This window comes from Rutidosis leptorrhynchoides, chromosome 1 (assembly GCF_046630445.1).
Source record: "Rutidosis leptorrhynchoides isolate AG116_Rl617_1_P2 chromosome 1, CSIRO_AGI_Rlap_v1, whole genome shotgun sequence".
Taxonomy (NCBI): domain Eukaryota; kingdom Viridiplantae; phylum Streptophyta; class Magnoliopsida; order Asterales; family Asteraceae; genus Rutidosis; species Rutidosis leptorrhynchoides.
Window position 1 is genome coordinate 727,879,231 of NC_092333.1, and position 13,334 is coordinate 727,892,564.

General features: G+C 34.3%; 1 protein-coding gene across 2 annotated transcripts; it reads left to right on the plus strand.

The window, feature by feature from the left end:
• The first annotated feature begins 2,342 nt into the window (after positions 1-2,342).
• On the plus strand, positions 2,343-9,265 carry LOC139886357 (INCREASED PETAL GROWTH ANISOTROPY 1-like protein 1). Of its 2 annotated transcripts, none has more exons than XM_071870142.1 (5): positions 2,343-3,171; positions 3,272-3,591; positions 3,773-3,884; positions 5,346-5,480; positions 8,981-9,265. In XM_071870142.1, the coding sequence occupies exons 1-5, from the start codon at positions 2,488-2,490 to the stop codon at positions 9,062-9,064; spliced, it is 1,335 nt and encodes a 444-aa protein (XP_071726243.1). In that variant the 5' UTR covers positions 2,343-2,487; the 3' UTR covers positions 9,065-9,265. The 2 variants fall into 2 exon arrangements, with proteins under 2 accessions (XP_071726243.1, XP_071726242.1); XM_071870141.1 differs by having other exon boundaries at positions 8,988-9,265.
• Positions 9,266-13,334: the final 4,069 nt, after the last annotated feature.

Genomic DNA, 13,334 nt, shown 5'->3' on the forward strand with positions numbered 1-13,334 from the left:
TAGAAATAGTTGCTGTATAGTTTATATGATGTTTTTCAAGTGGTTTTGGTGTTAGAACTTGCAAAAAATCAAGATTTGGAGTCAAAAATACAAAAATAGCGAGCTGTAGCTGTTCATCAACTCCCACGTGTTTGAGGACTCAACCACGCGGTTGAGCATGCATTTGAGGGCTCAACCACGCGGTTGAGGGCTCAACCGCACGTGTGAGGTCTCAGCCACGCGGTTGAGCACTGGTCAGCTTTTGGTAAAATTGAAAAGGGCGTAACTTTCAAACCGTAACTCCATTTTTGATGAATAAACTATCGTTGGAATCGTATTGAGGTGTACTTTCCAATGATAAGATTTTAAGAAGCTAGATCAAACTTTACTTTGGTCAGAAAATGGGGTTTTGGGGTGTATGTCTTGTTCTGCATTCATGTGAGTGTCGTTATGGATGGAGACTATGATATAAACTTATCAATTAACGATAATATGATTGTATGATGTGGTTTAGAACTTGATATTATGACTTTGGGTGGTTTTGGGTTAAAAACCCTTCATAACAGCTGCTGTTGCTGTTCTTCTTCACCCGCACGAGTGAACTTTCACACGTACGGTTGAGGCGGTCAACCGCATGGTGAACCGCACGAGTGAGTGGTTACTTGAACTGTTATATTTGCTAGTTGGATCGTACGGTTGAGATGTGACTCGTATGAGTCATATGTCAATCGTGTGGTCAACCGTACGGATCTACTGTTGTCTAATTAGATATTTGGGCAAGGACAAAACTTACAAGTGAGGTGTCAACCGAACGGTTGAGGTTTCTCAGACGTGCAGATGAGTGTCACTCGTACGGTTGACAGGTCAGATTGATTAAGTGTTCAAGTGCTTGTTTATTGATGCTATTGTCTTGTTGTTGGGCTGATATTACGACATGTTTACTTACATGATTATGTCTATTCTCAGGTAAAAAAGAGAAAGAGAAGACTCAAAAAGATTAGAACTCTGAGAATCTTCAGTTGCTGGTAATTGGTGAGTGGGTCTATCTTCGAATAGAGTTTAAGTAGCAAATCATGCTACTGAGGATTACTCTTATTACCCTATGTAGTGTAGTGATTGCCATGCTAGTTGGATAGTTGCATGCTATGTGATTAATATGTTGTATATGTGCACTGTGTTTGACACCAGCTGTTCCTAGGGAGGTTGGGGATTTGCAACTATTCCCAGGGAGGTTGCAGTCCGTGTGAGGTCAACCATTCCAAGGGAGGTTGAGTCCAAGTCCTACAGTCTGTTTAGTATAGCATAGAAGAACGCATGTGTTGCATTTTGATAGTTATGCAGAACTGGTAGGAAGGATTATCGGTAGATCCTAGTCCGATCAGCTAGGTCGTGTGCCCGTACAAGCCGCCGATCCTCATATTGTCGTTGTTTGTATGCTTGATGGTTGTAAGCATGTTAGTTGACTGTTGTATGATGGATTGCTTAAGCTTAATCTGTAGATAGATTCCATTCACTTAGCGGTGCGCTAATTCCCCACATTCCCCCCCTGCAGGTTTAGCTACTGCTGATGGGATCGGGCATTGATGTAGAAGACATGTTTGATTTGCAACTCTGATGTGGACTTTTGTAACCGTGTCTGTAATAACGTAACACCGTTTGATAAAGTAAACTTAATTAAGTGATTTTTGTTCTAATGTAATTAGGTTGTGGTTTTATTAAATAAGACTTCCGCTGTGTTATAAAAAATAAAAAAAAAAATGGCCGGTGTTACATATGTTGTATACATGAGCATTTTAATTAATAACTCTATGTGTTTAGTTGTTCGGTAGAGGTTTGATGAACGAATTATTTTTGGTACTTATATCAATTTTTAGGGATGTCTTTCGGGCTGATCAAATTTGTCACACATTTTCGCCTTAAATTGCTAGTGATCAACTTTAATCTGATGAATCTTTAGGGTGATACTTGTGTGACGCTACGAGATACTCATGTTCAATTGTTTATTTAGTTGGTTGGTGTTTGTAGTTTGTGTCTAATTCGGTAAAATAATTAAATACTATATCGTAAAATTTTGTAATCAAATTAAGTGGATCTAAATATATTTTATCTGAGTATGTGTTTGTGTTTAAATCGATAAAATGTTCAAATAGATGGTAAGATTTTGTAATCAAATTAAGTGGGTATAAATAAATTGTATCTCAATCTCAATCAATCTGATGTATATTGATTTAATTTTTGTTTTTCGAAATAATAATGAGTCACTTAACTTCATTTCCCAATATACCCTTATCTCATGATTGGACAAGTGGGAAAAATTAGTAAAGGTAGACCATTTTATAGGTGTAGGTGAGAATGAAGGAACACACTTACTTACCTTAGTTTTGAAGCAACTACTGTAATTAATAAAACAAGATTTGTGATCACCAACCATTTCATTTCTATCGGTAACTTAATTGTACGTACGTGTCTCCATTCACTGCCACTCTCACCGGAAACGAAAAAGAAAATATGCCTGCCGGCGGGAAAGATGGCACCACCATCAGTTTCCTGAAACGAGAACTCGAAGCTTCGTTGGTAAAGATTACATCCTTAGAAAAAGAAAACCACGAACTGAAACAAGAAATGAGTCGTCTCAAGTCACAAATCAATACACTTAAAGCACATGATCTGGAGAGGAAATCAATGTTGTGGAAGAAACTACAGAATTCAATGGATTCTGTTGCTGCTGCTGCTGCTGGGGGGAAAGTAGTTATTGATCATCATGAGCCCCCACAAAAATCAAAACTAGCTGATGATGATGTTCATGATCATAATAATAATAATGCAGGAGCCACACTAATGAAGAAATTGACTTCAAACCATAATAATAATGATAATAATAATTTAATAGAAACGGCAACAGCAATAAAGGCGGTTTTACCTAGACCACCAGCACCACCTTTGCCACCACAAAGACGAGTAATAGCACCAGCTGCAGCACCACCACCACCATTACCACCACCTCTACCGTCGAGTCCAGTTGGATCAAAGGTGCAGATCCGACGTGTGCCAGCAGTTATGGAATTTTATCGATCACTCATGAAAAGAGATACTCAAAAAGATAACAAAAATGGTGGAGGGTTGTTGGGTCTTGTTACATATTCTAGAGACATGATTGGAGAGATAGAAAACCGATCAACATATCTTACATCTGTAAGTTCAATATATTCGATCATTTAATCAATATTTTACATAGTAATTTATTATATTATATTATTAGTAATTAGTAGCATATATATGCATGATGGTGCAGATAAAATCTGATGTGGAGAAATATGGTGAACTAATAGAGTATTTGATAAAGGAAGTGGAGAGGGCAGCATTCAAGGATATATGTGAGGTTGAGGGATTTGTAAAGTGGGTTGATGCTGAATTATCGTGTTTAGTTGATGAAAGGGCCGTACTTAAACACTTCCCTCACTGGCCCGAACGAAAAGCTGACGCTTTAAGAGAAGCTGCTTTCACTTACCGTGATTTAATCAATTTACAGTCCCAAGTTTTAGCCTTTCAATTCAAAACCACTACAAATCAACCTTCTTCTTTCATTCAATCACTACAAGCACTTCAGGACAGGCAAGTATGTACGTATATATATGTATTTTTTTAGAACATCATGTACCTAATATATGTATGTAACTGTATATAGTACTATTGGTTTTAATTAATTATTATTACTATTGATTGATATTATTATTATTAGCAGCTGATTCAAACTTGTTAATTTAATGAATATTTTTAATGATTAATTAATTAGAGTGGAATCAAGCATTAACGGAGTAGAAAGAACGAGAGAAGGTACAAGTAAGAAATATAAGGAGCTTCAAATTCCATGGCAATGGCTCATGGATACAGGACTCGTGGGTCAGGTATATATCTTAATTTACCCATTACCGTGACTATGACATGGAGTTAAATTTTGTGTTTTTGGGATCTTGATCGTGACGTGGTAGTGTCAATTTTTTATGGGTTGTTTTGGTGAATATCAAATTTGAATGTCAATTTTTTGTTATAATATTTTGATTAATGTGAATTATTGGTAGTAGAAAAATATAAAATAAATTCAAAATTTTAATTATGTGGATTACGTAGTAGGTGTCAACATTTAATTGGGTGTCAAATTTAGTTTTTATTCATCACAATTTCAACTGACACCTCGAATGCGTCAAAATTAACGCCTAACAACAGGCGCCAATTTCGTCAAATGTTGCACACGAGAATGTAATTACCATAATTCACGTCTGTTGAGAGTCGCCTAAGTGCGTACGTAGATCATTTTTTTTCAATATTAAGTATTTTTTCTAAGACAAGACACCAAATTAAAGCTACAGCCTAGGCGATTGAACTTGGATCTTATGCTACCCATTTTGGTAAAAAACCGTAAAATAGTAAGTACTCCCTCCATCCTGAAAAAGTGTGTCGAACAAAAAATGTTCAATTAATGATATGCAGTTAAAATGTTTATTTTGTCCTTCAATTAATATGTTATCCGAATCCGAATTAATTAGCTTCCTTAAGACCATAGATATCGTGCCCGTGCTTCTCCCACCCCTTTGATGTGTCACCCACAAACACGTGTAGTGGGGCGTTTGTAGTTAAAAAAAATTAGGGGCGTTTGTCACTGAAAAAGGGAGCAAACATTCCCCACTACAACCCTCATGCATAACATGTCATAGGCATAACGAAAAAAAAATAAATAAATAAATAAATGAACAAAATAAAAAAAGAACCATCATCCATTCCGCGTCAGCGTCACCACTATAACTGGTCAAACAAAATAAATGGGAAAAGAAATTACATGTAAACGCTTTGGTGACTTCCATATATATAATGGGTAGACTTAGAAATTTTGTGATTTTTTAGTGTTATTTTTTTGAGTAATGAACATTTATTTTGAGACTTGTATAAATAGCAGGGGCGAAAATATTTGAGGGCAGGGGGCAAAAATTTTAGATTTTTCGATTTTGCTTTAAGTAGATTTATTTTTTTACCCCAAAGTCTTCATATTTTGCCCCAAAACTTTCATATTTTGTGCAAAAACTTCCACATACCACCATATGTTTGCGAAAACCTCTATATTTTGTCCAAAAAAAGTTGCTACGCATTTAAATACAATTCCGTCTCAGGTGAAAAAAAATTCTACTTCTACCACTAATAAATAATAATGTGATTTTTTTTTTAACAAAAAATGTAATTAATTAAGTAAACCTTTTTAATTAGTTAGTACGGAGTATATTAGTATATAACTTTAGTTAATTATCTAGAGATTAATTACTATATGGTAAAGATTATATAAGTTGCTAGAATTTTTAATTGGTGATCGACTACAGATAAAGCTAGCTTCATTAAAACTGGCAAGAGAATGTATGACAAGGGTATCGAAAGAATTAGAATGCAGTGTCGACACTTCACGAGATGCTGATTTGTTGCTTCATGGTGTTAGATTTGCTTTTCGGGTTCACCAGGTAATCATGTATTATTTCATCGTCTCAAACTAATAGTTTCGTTTTTATTTTTCAAAGTCTTAATTTATTAATTTTAACTTCAAATAATTTTCTTTGTGTTATACTCCGTAATATATTTGACGAAGATTATACCAAAATGAAAACAAATAAAAAACTAATTAATTCATATAAATTTAATCAAATATTATATAACATAAAAATTTATTTAAAGTCAAAGTTATAATAAATATTTTGAAAAGTTAAAACAATACTATTAATTTCGCACTATGCTTGTAACGTCAGAATGTGACCTTTATTAACTCTTGCGTCAGATTTTTGTGTCAAATTTTTGTTGGGACCATCTTTTTTTTCTTTTCAATAAATATAATAAAAAATACATTACATAAGATAAACACATGTTAAATATAAAAAAGGACATAAATAATTTTTTCATTAAAATTCAACATTTACATAAAATTTAATGATTTCATAAATTATAGCAACTACATAAAATTTGACGATTGCATAAAATTTAACAACTAAATAAGTTTAATAAATATAAATTAAACTAATGCATAGTGAAAAATGTCGATAGAAGGTTCCAAATATGATTGATTAGATCCTCGATAAGTTGGTCGTGCACCGCGCTATCCCTTGTTTCTCTTATGATCGTGTTTTGATCCCGTCCTCTATGATATATGTTATGTTTAAATAGATAAATTATCGAGTTAAAAAAAGTTAAACGGCCATAAAGTCGTTGCCAAACGGCTAGAAAGTGTGGCCCAATCAATAAACAACACATACCTCGTGAGCTTTTTTCCCGTCAGTTTTTCAACTGACGCCCCTTTCTCGTGAGCCCTAATTCCGTGTTAATAGCGCCAGAGCCGTCAAATTTCGCCAAATCAGTTGACGGGTTCCTTTTGACGCCGCGTTACAAAGAATCCTATTTAATTATGATATGATATATACAAGTGGCCAGGAATGTACGTTTCCGCATAGCACAAATTAAAGTAGTTTCAATAAAGTGTTAATCAATCCTCTAAGATTTTAACACCAATGAATTTAATATGTAAAATAAATACAGGAACGTAGGAATCAAGAGGGAATGAGTTTTTGGGAGAAACAAAGTAAAGATTATTTACAAATAATGTTATTTTTTAAGCAACAGATAAAGAAGAATCATCAGAAGTATTAATTTTTTTTTTTTTTTTGACAAAAATAACGATTACTATATAAATCAGGATCTTCATCGAAAGATGAAAATCCTAACCGATACAAAGAATGGGATACAAAAATCCGACGGCTCGAGCCAAGTAAACGTCACATACTGACGCTAACTCCAACAGAGCGCAAACACTTACACTTCAAATCATAATAAATACTAACAAACTAACACAACGCTTACACGAAATAAATGAAATTAAAAACTTACTAACAAGAACATAAAAAGAAAATACGAGTTAGGAAAGTAATTTATCATTCCTCCTATCCGAACGGTTTGTAAAACCGTTCACCTTGTCAATAAAAATCCCTTTGCCATTCCGAGATGTAATATTATACGAGGAGACGTTGGAGGACGAATTGCCAATAAGGGTCCCGGGTACCGAGGGAAAGCCTTAATCTATAAACCCTTGAAAAAAAACCTACTTGACCACTAACCTCACACGAAGAAAGGGAACCCGCATCTATTGACCCAAACTGTAACTCAATCCCATTAGCCATTAAACCCACACCATTACTCTTGACAGATAACGCGGAAGAACCTATAATACCGACCCCATTCGACCCAGACATTGCCCTAGCCAAACCCACATTACAATTTATAGACTTAATAACATTAGCAGAAGTAGGAGTGATACACACAGATTCATTTGCCACCACAGATCGATTCGTAGCCAAAATTAAGTTCCGATCAAAAGAGTCACACAAAAAACGATTCAGGTGTGAAACATCACTTACCTCAGACACCCAAACGTTAAGAGAAGAAACAGCCGAATCCATCTCTTCTTCAACATCCACTTCAACCGAATCGTGGATATGTCTTGGGTTAACAGATTTAACAAAGGTCAAGGTTGGTGAACTCGGATCTCGGATAGATCTCGTTTGGACATTTTTTGGGAGATCTCGACATCTTGAAAAAATCTCGGGAAGATCTCAGACGTTGACTTTTTAGCTTTTTCTAATATAAGTATATAAAATAAATAAATAGATGTATATTTATATACATTTTTACGAGATATTACAGTAAAATCCGAGAAATGAGCGAGAAAATCAGAGTTTTTACGAGACAAATTCGAGAAATGAGCGACAAAATCCAATAAATCGTGGCTTTGAACAAATTTTACCCCGTTGACCAAGAAATCTCGGGAGATGGACATCTCGTCTCGGCTGGCCTTCCAAAAACGAGATCTCGGAGAAATCTCGGGGAGAAATAACGAGATTTACAACAATGACAAAGGCAAATAACGAGCAAACATTCCCCAAATCAGAAGTGGCTTTAGCCACCGAGATGACCTCCCCAAATAATCCACCAACAACAATAGCGTTCTCTTTGGATACACATGTAACAGGCACCCCAGGTATCTCAATTCAAGTGAACCGAAAATAAGACTTTGCAAGCGATTCAAACGGGACAACAGTAACAAATTCAGAAGAACCAGCATGTATCAGGTTGTTAAAGCTATCAATATCCCCCACAAACACAGATACACCCAAACAAACCGAATTTAGAAATATGAGAAACATGCACTCTAGTCGAAATCTATGAAGAATTATCAACAATCATAAAAAAAATTATATCACTTTACAGTAAAAATATCATTGTTTTTGACAAAATCAATAACATTCATTAGAAATAAAGTTTTCAAGTTAAAAAAAATATACATATCATTCACTAATAAAAATTTATTCTTAAATACATTCATTAGATTAATGTTATTCTTATTATAGATTTTGATAAATAAAAAAAAAAGTATTCGTAATTTTTTTCCACGTATATCATGATAAATACAACGTTAACTATATAAATGAATGATGAAATAAATATTTATAAAAAATGTTTTATTTTTCCAATCCATCCAAAAATCAGCTTCTCCCTAGATCGGTTATATACTTCACGATTACTTTGAATATATAATACTTTATCGTCTTATTATAAGTGTTCACTATTGATATTTAGAATATTTTTTTTTCACTTTTCACTATGAAATTCTTTATTTGTGTTATATAATACTTAATGAAAATTAACTAAAAACACATTTAAAAATCAATTTACTTATATAGCTTTTTTTCACTAAATATTATATAACACAAATATATATACTTAAAGTCAAAGTTGAAAAGAAAAATCTTTAAAACTCAATAGTGAACACTTATAATGAGAAAGTATTATTATAATGATAAAATCTTTAAAATCTTTAAAACTCAATAGTAATTAATTATTAATTAATAGTATTTATAATACTAGTTAAACTATACATGTAAACACAATAGGGTTAAACTAGTTGGATATATAATTTCAGTTTGCAGGAGGTTTTGACACGGAGACGATGCACGCATTTGAAGAATTAAAGGAAATTGGAAGCAGCAGCATCTACAATAAGTAGCTAGCTAGCAGCATATGTACAAATATTTATGGGTAGATATAGATATGAGATGATGACGATCAGATGATAAACAAGTAATATTGTAATATGATTTTGAGCTGATCATCGAGGTTATAATTGTAGATGTATGTATCTAATTAATTATTATGAATATAATATTAGTATATAGTAATTGTAATATTTTGGAAAAAATGAAGTCACGGCCAGTGACGAATTCATGATTTTTGATTGACACGGGCAACTTTTTTTTTTTTTAAAAAAGAAAACTTTTGGATAAAAAAAAAATGAAATAAACAATTAATATGATTTCAGGATTAATATGATAGTACCACATAAGCAAAATTCATATAGTTACACCACATAAGCATCTATAATTTTATATACGATATAGAGCAAATACTAACATTATATGACGTAAAATAGTGATTGTAGTATTACAAACCCCACGCCTATACTATATCTCGTGGCTTCTTAAAATACTACGTGATTTTAATAGTAAGTTTACATTATATATTTAATAAGATAAGATATCTTTCTTACTTAAGAAAAATAAACATATAATTATATTATACTAATAAAGTTACCGCCAACTGTAATTAATATTTATACATGAATGACTTCATAGCATCCGTGATATTTGTATTCTGATAACTGATTTACTACCAATTGTATAACAACTTATATTAAAATATATTGGTATTATAAAATAAAGCATTAAATCATTATTTTAGATTATATTATTAAAAAATTAAGGAATATATAATAAGGATTAAAAAACATACTAAAAAACCTAGACAAAAAGGTAGGTTACTATTAGTTTTATGATGATATCATAAACAAAGTTCGATTAACAGTGTTGATGAGCATTGTTACAAAAGATATTGATTTATAATAACTTAAAAATAATAATAATAAATTATAAATTATAAATGATAAGAACAATAATAAATATAAGATACATGTACATTTTTTCCTTGTTTAATATACATTATTTTTAATAATAATAATAATAATAATAATAATAATAATAATAATAATAATAATAATAATAATAATAATAATAATAATATAATATTGTTTTCTTATTTAGTTTTAACTAGTTGTTGTGTAACGACCCGACTTCGTTTTACCAAAAACACGACTTAATTTTTTTTTTATAACAAACCATCTGGACGGCGTCCAGTAACAAGGGACAGGACGACGTCCAAATCCTTGGACGGCGTCCAATTACACTGAAGTGTTCTGAGACAGAAAACACCCAACCCACGTTATACTGGACGGCGTCCATCCCATCTGGACGGCGTCCAGCCGACCTGATCAGCTCCAATTCATTTCAAAACACATTTAACACTTTAAATTAACAACCAAACGCTTTGTAACAACCCAATCGAGTTTTACATCAACAAAACATTAAATAAAAGTGTTTACACCGCAAATGCGGGTTAAGACTCAATAACCCAACCCAATACCAAGAGCATAATTCCGGGGACTACTAAATCCCCAATCCGCGTTCAAATATCCAAAAGCTACCCCATCGAGCCCAAGCGCTCCTAAGCCACTAGTCTAACAACTAGCTAGCTTCATAATCACAATACCTGTAAAAAGGTAAACAACGAGAGGGGTAAGCATAAAGCTTAGTGAATGCAATAATTATACATATACATATATAATCTACTTACTTGCAATCACTTACACAATTACCGCATACACGCTAGCAATATAATTAGCATACCATCGCAAAGTACAACGCTAAATCTCCAATACGCAAGCTAGCACAAACATAGCATATAACTCGAACAATATAATATGCTACACTACAACACATAACCATGGTTAACCAATCGTAAGGGAATGGTGCCCGCGAAAGACCATCGGAGTTCACAACATCCATTAGTGTACTTAACACCTCGTATCACTAACCCCCGGGTGGCATCTTAACACCTCGATACTTCACCCCGAGTGGCATCTTAACACCTCGATGCTTCACTCATCAAACATTCCGGAGTGGTGTCTTAACACCTCGACACTTCACTCCCGGGTGGCATCTTAACACCTCGATACTTCACCCCGGATGGCATCTTAACACCTCAATGCTTCACCCCGAGTGGCATCTTAACATCTCGATGCTTCACTCGTCAAACATTCCGGAATGGTGTCTTAACACTTCGACACTTCACTCGTCACGTGAAATGTGGCGTCTTAACACTTCGACACTTCACATCTCATGCTACGCAAATAAATACATCTTATACATACACGTATAATTATTCCACTCACCTTGGAATGCCCGCACAAGTCATGTACAACATGATCTTCGTCCTCAAATTCGAGCAAGTAACTACCTATATCACACGTAGGTACAATATGCACATAAATAGTCATTCTCTAAAAGAGAACTCGACATAAACATCCATTAGCCGAGGGATCACACCTTGCTCGTCAAAACCCGCCCATTTAACACCTAATGGACACAAACCAATTACGACTTCGGGTGGTAATTCAAATCAACACAACAAAGTACAATTTAATCAAAAATCATACTTTACCCCAATTAGACCAAACCTAGGTCTTAACACTATATTACTACTTAGGTAGTAATCATTTCAAACGCCAATTGCACCAAAACCCCAACACATGCAATACTGACCCATATTGCTTTTGACCATGTTTGACTTATGTTAAAAATATCATTTTAACCCAATATTACTACTCGCGAGTAATTACATCTAAAAACATAATTTAACACTTAACAAAAGCGTTTAACATCCCTTTAATCCAAATTAGTGTCATTATCAATTTGACCCAATCAAAGTCAACCCATTTTGACATAAGTCCCAAAAATGCCCAAAATCACTAACGACTAGTGATTATATTTCCAAGAAACTAACTAACACCTAAATCAAGTATTTACATACTTGATTCGCCAAAACTCGACTCAAAACTTAATTTGACACCGAATCAAGCTTACTTGACCCAAAATACCCATTTGACCCATTTTGACCTAAATTAGGGTTTACACCCAAAAATAAGTCAACACAAGTGTTCTAAGGTTTAACCGACACATGCAAGGTCCAAACTAACAATTTCATCAATTGAAACCCTAAGTCACCCATTTAGGCTTACTTACATGAGTGTTACCCAAAACCCCCAAATTTTACAATAAATGGGTTTATAACTCTAACTAACATAAACCCTAAGTCAAACAAGAAATCAAACACTACAATTCGGATTAGGGTTTACCTCAAGCACCAAAACGAGCTCTAGTAGCTAGAATCACCAACAAGCACTAAGAACCACTCCAATTTGGGCAAAAATCACCACCTTCATCACTAATCCATGCTTCCTCTCTCTAGAAACTCCTCTCTCTCTCTCTCTAGGGTTTGGTTGGGAGTGTTTGTGGGTGAAAATGAGGATAAGGGTGAGTTTAGATCAGTTTTGATGGCCCAAACGACCCCCAAGTGAAAAGACCCAAATACCCTCTTTGAAACGCTTCAAAATGTCACAGCTGGCTCGTCAGGCCTTTTGGACGGCGTCCAAAAAGCTTGGACGGCGTCTAGATTAACTGACTCAGTTTTCTGAACTCGTTTTGGTCGTAACTTTCAAATCGTAACTCTGTTTTCGATGAATCAAATATCGTTGGAAACGTAATTAGATTTCCTTTCTAATGGTAAGGTCTTAGAACATCAAATCCAACTTTATTTGTAATCCAAATATACGCTTACATGCCTCGTATTTCGAATGGCGTTCGAAATAACGCGTAACTGAAAAACGGGGTGTTACAACTCTCCCCCACTTAAATTGGATCACGTCCTCGTGATCTCCGTCACTTTAATAAACCAGACCCACACTCAAAGTCCCTCTGACATACCTTTAAAATCGATGTCCATAAAAGTTTCCATTAACTCGAATATCTCGCCACACGCTAATAATCACTAGCGCGCATTACCGCAACAAACGGTATCTCATACACTCAACGTTCAGAATTCCCACTTAGGAAAATACGGGGAACACCATTATCCCTTCAAATAATCTCGGCTACAACTCGTAACAAGCTATATCCATAACTATATCACCCAACGTGATCTACTAAATCTACCACGTCGTGAACCATGTCTTGCATTAATCCCAATCGAGAAGGATTCATGCTTCCTTGAAACTCCGTGCTCCATCGGTTCATAAACGTACTACTCAACCGGTCATTCATGAACATTCTCTGGACCGAGAACCAACTTCCTCCGGCTCCACAACTGGGTCATTCCTTCAACGAAGA